General features: G+C 40.9%; 1 protein-coding gene across 1 annotated transcript in view; it reads right to left on the bottom strand.

The window, feature by feature from the left end:
• Positions 1-3,878: 3,878 nt before the first annotated feature.
• The window catches only part of LOC309669888 (protein ELYS-like), a 46,145-nt gene continuing 43,637 nt past the window's right edge, over positions 3,879-6,386 (bottom strand). Inside the window, exons 35-36 of the mRNA XM_082480684.1 lie at positions 5,932-6,041; positions 3,879-5,262 (exon numbers count right to left, since the gene is read on the bottom strand). Coding sequence (XP_082336810.1) covers positions 5,070-5,262; positions 5,932-6,041 — 303 coding nt within the window. The 3' untranslated portion in view covers positions 3,879-5,069. The remainder of the gene's footprint in view (positions 5,263-5,931; positions 6,042-6,386) is intronic.

Here is a 6,386-nt window from a genome sequence, read left to right as displayed (position 1 = left end):
CGGAGTTTTCAGAGTTGGAAGGGACCTCTAGAGATCCAACTCCCCTGCCAAAGCAGGATTGCCTAGAGCACATTACTCAGGACTGCATCCAGGCGCGTCTTGAAAATCTCCAGAGAAGGGGACTCCACAACCTCCTTGGGAAGCCTGTTCAAGTGCTCTGTCACCCTCACCGTAAAGAAGTTTTTCCGTGTATTTGAACGGAACCTCCTAAGTTCCTTGTGATCTTTTATAGGATCCACTATGGCTTGCACTGTAAGTTGCTCCATACACTCACAGTTTCTTTTTTTTTTTGCTAATTAACTAAGTCTTTGAAAGGACAACCTGGAAAGATCTCGGAAATAAATGACACTTTCTGCTGATCCCAGCCAGTACTGCTTCTTCTTTTCCTGATTACAGGTGGCTCTGAAGAGCTCTTTGCACACAACAGGCACCAGGCACCTGTTTGCACCGTATCCCATCATCAACTAGCTCTTCCCCGAGCCGCTCTGACCATACACCACCAGAACAGTGTTAGGCCCTTGCCAGGCGCTCTCCAGCGCCCTTGACCAAGATCCCCAAAGACCTCTCTAAAAAAACCAATCAAGTGCATCTGCTTCATAAGTGAGCAAGCAAATGCATCCACAAGCACTGCTGTCCAGTAGCAGTGCCCCCGCTAAATTAGGAATTAAAGTTTGCAAACACACTTGAAAGGAATACCAAGTTCCAGGGTGACAGAAACGTAGGCAAAATCTCCATAGTGCTTCAAACCAGTAAACAGATAAGTGCCAGTCATTTGCATTACACGTACGTGACTGTTAATAACGGGAGATAAATGAACTGACCAGTCTACAACTGTGTATTAGCTAAAACTGCTTTTAGTTGGCACTTTGAATAAAATCTTACCTGGTCTGTAGAACTGTTGGATCCTGCTGAGATGAGCGTACCGTACCACGCGCCCTCTCGCTCAACTGCCACAGCCGTGGGAAAACTGGGCAGAAAAAGGCAAAATTCGTGGGTCGAAATACTGCAGTTCAACAGAACGGCAAAAGGGAAGAGAAAAAACAAGAACACCAGGAAAGGGCTCTAAAGACACGATCACAGTACCGCCACGCACCGACCGCCCCTGAGGGACGACTGCTCCCCCCTCCCCAGCTAGCTCCTCTTATAGCCTGGGCATGGCTCACCTGGGATGCAATACCCACCTCCCCTGCTAGCTCCTTGGGGCAATTAACCCCATCCCTGCCGGAACCAGGACAGAGACCAACAGGCCGCATCAAAAAGAGAGGTTTTCCCGTGCCCTGCGTTCCTTGGGCCACATCTGCTTGTGCTGCCGGCAGTTCGTAGAAAGCACACGCCTACTTCCTGCCTCCTTCTCTCTCTGGGCATTAAAACTACGGTTGTAGTACGCAAAGACAACAAGCAATCAACCATTCGCAAGGAAGTCACGTTTTAGTCTGGGTTTAAACCAAGTTCAACTGCAATGCACACCACACCAGTGACCGCTGTGGGATAAGCCTGCTCTTGAACCAGGCCAGGTGATACACCGCTGAGGAGTGAGTGACCTGAACCAACTGACACATCAGTAACCGCAACTTGCACCATTTTTCCTTCTGCCTCACACACTGGTCATCCACACAGCGCAGTGCTTTGGAAAACGCATTTTACTTTAGGAACAGCTTTAAATCAAAAGGAGCCACAGTACATTTATCTCCCAGCATAGCAGAGACTCATTACCTTGACTACTTGGGCGGGAAAAGCATTCCTGGAATGGAAACCTGGAAGTTTGGCACAGAAGGCAAAAGGACAAACAAGAGAAGAAACAAATGCTATCTTATTACTTGAAATTCCATGATGTCCTAGTATTTTCAGATTGGCCTAGACCAGCAGGTTACAAGTGCTGCCTAACAACTCACGAGAAACTATGGCTTGGCTTCTGCCTGCAGCTTCTTTTTTTCCCCACCAGAAGTCAAAAACTAAGCTGTTCGTCACTAGTTACATGGGTACTGATGAAATTGCAGCAAATAAATTTATTGCGCCGACAACCCTGAGAATCGTCTTCTGTGAGAGGAAGTTCCGATGGGGGATTAGACTACTTTGTTATCCATGGCCTCACTTGCACACTGGGCACGTACAAATATTAAGGCAAATAAAGTAACTCAAGGTGAATCAGTTAATGCTTTAAGCACCAAATGGATATCAAAAGTAAAATGGATTTGCTTTACTTCTCCTCCATGTTATAACCTGGAATTAATACTTTCATCAGCCTTGGCTTCTGAGCATTTGAAGAAAAAAAAAAAATCTCATGAATATTTATGTTAACTCTCTGAAGTAACTCACAGACTCTTACGAACCCGTTTCCACTGAAACATTTATTTTCTTGACAAATTCCCTTCTAACAACAGCCCTTAATCTGGTTCCTATTCATTCTCCCTTCACTAGTAACTCCTGCTATGTGTTTCCTGGAAATGAAATGTGCCATTACACCTATTTTTATTCTTTCTGAAAGGTGAGAGCCTACTACTCCAAGGCAGTCCACCTGCCAGTGGAATTTTCTCTGGGGTTATGGCCCCAAAGACACAGATGCCCAATTTAGCCTCAGCTTTTAGTCACCTGGCGTTAGATCAAAGCAGATGCATTAGAACACTCTTGAGAAATTCTAACTTTTCTTTAGGCGGAGAAAAACACACCCCCTTGAGCAATTCCATTTCCTACAGGAGAAACTGCAGAATTGCTGTGTTGAGTGACGAACTGTACCGAGTAGCTCCTGGGAAATTCTCACCATGATTGCCAGCGAGTCGCTGCCCCTGCAGCTTTCTGCGCGCATCCACCGCAGCCATGCGGCAGCTCTCCTCTTTCTTTCACAGGCCCCTCGTGCCTGGAATGTTATCTTCCTCTCAGACACACTTGTGAACACCTGCAAGTCTCTCTTAGGACTCCCAGCCTGCGCAGCCACTCACCCCCAACCATTTCAATCTGCTAAAAGGCCGTCTCCTTCCCAATTCATACTCACTGTTACGCAGCATCTCTCACCCTCGGTGAGGGGATCTTTTCCACTCTGTCCTTCACATACTTGTAATAAGCCTACACAAGAAAAACTCCAAGTAAAAGCTATGTCATTGGACTAAAACTCCTTAAAAGTCAAAAATTACTAGACTATTACAAACCTTTAGGAAGTTATTAAATCTCATGCCAATTTTCTTGTTATTACTACTTTCTTTTTGCTGCCAAAGCACTGCCGAATGAGGATAATTCAGCTGAGCTGCTTGTAAAAGAGAGAGGCTAAAAATTAATAGATTAAAAAAAAAATATACTGCAAGTATCCACGACAGAAACATGTTAAAATCCTATTAGGCAATCTTCACTAGCATTTCATCAGTCAGTTCTATTTGATCAGAAATTGGAGCCTTTTAGAAATACTCTTGTGCACTACACAAAACACATATTCAGGTTTGACATCCATTTTCTTTTCCGGCTTTGAAAGTCTCACCTTTAACCCCATTGTCTGAGCTATTCACTGCATTTCTGTACCATGTGAATTTAAAAAAATATTGCTAGAACTTCCCCCCTTTTCCTCTTTCACCAGATTTATATTGTAGTTCAAGTACTAAATACTCAAGAGTAAATAATTACAAACCTGACTGACAGGTCTCCCTCCAACTGCCACTTTCACACTGTCAACATTTGGCTTTTTTTTTTTTTTTTTAATGAAGCTTACATTCAATCATGAATACTCCCAAACAGAAAAATATCCAAGTGCACTCAACTGCTTCTCTAGAATAACCTGTTCTGAACTTCTTTTACAAGCTTAGTCTGTTATTGATAAATTCATCCCTTATGCATAAGGTATTAGTTAACCAATAAATTATTTCTTAGAGTAAATGTAGTAGCTTTTACCAATTCAAAAGTTTAATGTCAGCTTCCACCATTTTGTAGTCTTCAAAGTTCCATCCATATATAAATTAACATACATAAAAATAATCCATTGTCTAAAAGACTCCACATCAAAATAGTACTTTCACGTCTGCTTTTAAAAGAATACTTTTTTGCATTTATTTTTATACATTGAAGCTTTATAGGGACATTTATTCCATAACCCACGATTATTAATGAAAGAATTATTCAAAACACTGGTTTGTAACTAAGATTTCTGTACATTTTTCTACCTTTTCCAGACTATTATGTTAGCTTTATCATCAGGTTTTCCGTGCTGTGAAATGCAGGCTTCAAATATTGCAAAACATGTTTACAGACAATAATTACTTCAATTATAGTAGCATTCCTAGTAACCTTATGAAAATAATTTTGGCTCAAATTCCAAAGTATGTGGGCGGTATCCCTTTAAATTTGATATGATATTGTAAGCAGCACACCCTCTACACAGTCAATTTTTTGCTGACAACAAATTGTAAAAAAAAGGGAAACCTCTGAGATGTGATATAGTTTTAGGAACTAAAAAGCAGCTTTCCCAAAGTTTAAGACAAGTACAAAATAATACTGCACAGTTTAAAATGCAATTGTTTACATTCTGACTTCAACACAGTACAGCTTAACTGTGAATGTAAGGAATTAAGGTTTTGCATTCTGAACCCAATTATTTGTGGCAGAAGGTGAAAGACCACGTATAAAATTTAAACCAGTATGTTTTAAATGTCGACTTGTTATAGGACTTGTAAGCAAACTTTAAAAAGCTTAAAAAGCTTTTGGCCTCACTTTTGAGGGCTCTAAATACTCTTGCAAACCAACATTAAAATTTCTGACCTATACAGGCCGTTCAACCCACTATTCCCTAAAAAAGCTATCAGGCAGTAAGCATATTGTGAAGTATACATGTTTATTTAACATTCCTAAAATAAGTTGTATTTACATATTATATAAATGTATGAAGTCTTATTATAAAATAGAAAACTGCATTGACAGAGGAAATCACACTCCATATGGAGTTACTTATCGAAGACCATTTATTTATGAAATTTTACAATAATTTATATAAATTATCTCTTCCAAATTAGATGATTTTTTTCCTTTTTACTAATCCACACCATTTGGATGACTTCACAAACAGTGGTGTGCATTATAAACTTATAAAACAGTTACAGCATCTTCCGGCGTACAACTGGCTGAGGAAAATTAGACAGTCTTTTTTTGTTCTTTCGTAGAGTCTTCTCCACCGCGTCTGCGGTTTCTTTCTGTTTGCTCTTTGTTCCATCCACTGGACTTCCAAAAGGAGAGATGAATTTGATTTCCACTGGTGGAGGTGACCAAGAACCTTCTTTTCTCGTGGTTCTGAAAAGACAGAGAAGTATCAAATTGATTCTTTTATTACCAACAGTATTTAGTAGAGGAAAAGAAACCCCACGGAGTCACAAAATCAATGCCAAAGAATTATTTATGGCCGCCTTTGTAGACAGGATCAAGGCAGAAAAGGTACATAAAGAAGCTTCCTTTTGCTCTCATTCCTTGCCAGACTGTCCCAAGCATTCTCAGTCACTATTCGCATGAGCTTTTAGAGCCCGCCCCCCCTCTCCCCCCCCCCAGCTTTTAAGAGGCAACTGTCCTCAAACGCTTTTCCAGAGGGAACTGGAAAACATGGCCAGAAACAAGAAGGTCTCTTTACTCATTGTCTGATCTTCTCCTGCCTTCTATAGGGAACTAAAGACTATAAGAGTTGGGTTTCATAAGGTGGAATAAGACCTTAGATAGACAGACAGGTAGAAGAGCGCGCAATCATTGCAAAGAACAGTACCCACTTGCTCTTTTCTCTCTTCTGTTTCCATTAGAAAACTGAACCACTAAGTGGGGAAAACGGTGCCCATCAGACCAGCAAGCTGCACAGGCTCAGAAAGTCAGAGCAGAACTGTAGAGCCAAGTGAGGAAGAGGAAGTTTGGTGGCAAAAAGCTGAATCGCTAGCACGACAAAGGAATGCAAATAAGCGCTCAAAACGAATTTCATACTTGCTTGCTTGCTTCATTTTTGATTTTGCAGCTCTACCTCTCTTGACTTTTTCCTTTCCCACAGACTCTGGGGATTTGGTATCCTCCTCCTCCTCTTTAGTTGGAAGCTCCTATGTCAAGGCAACAGAAACATTACTCGTGCGCAAGTTCTTACACTTCTACAGAACACAAGTGAATGCTTCTTTCATGAAGAAGTCATGACAAAGTGATTTCCAAAAGCATTACAGTTTCTCTCCACATAAACAAACCTTCCGTCTCAAATTCTCCTACCATCCTACAAGTTGAAAGTCTGCCATTAAGAAATAACCCACCAAGTAAGTTTAAAGAAAGATACTCTGCCTTTTGTTAAAGGCAAAGCAGCACTTCCCAATTCTTGATTTACACTGATTCAACATTGATTTTTGTCGCTAGTTTCCATGAAGGAAAAAAATAATCAATCATTTAGCTGATTAATT

Source organism: Vanellus vanellus (genome assembly GCF_965231255.1).
Source record: "Vanellus vanellus genome assembly, chromosome: 3".
NCBI classification, from domain to species: Eukaryota; Metazoa; Chordata; class Aves; order Charadriiformes; family Charadriidae; genus Vanellus; species Vanellus vanellus.
Note: the sequence above shows the minus strand (reverse complement) of the source record. Positions and strands in the feature narration are given on the sequence as shown.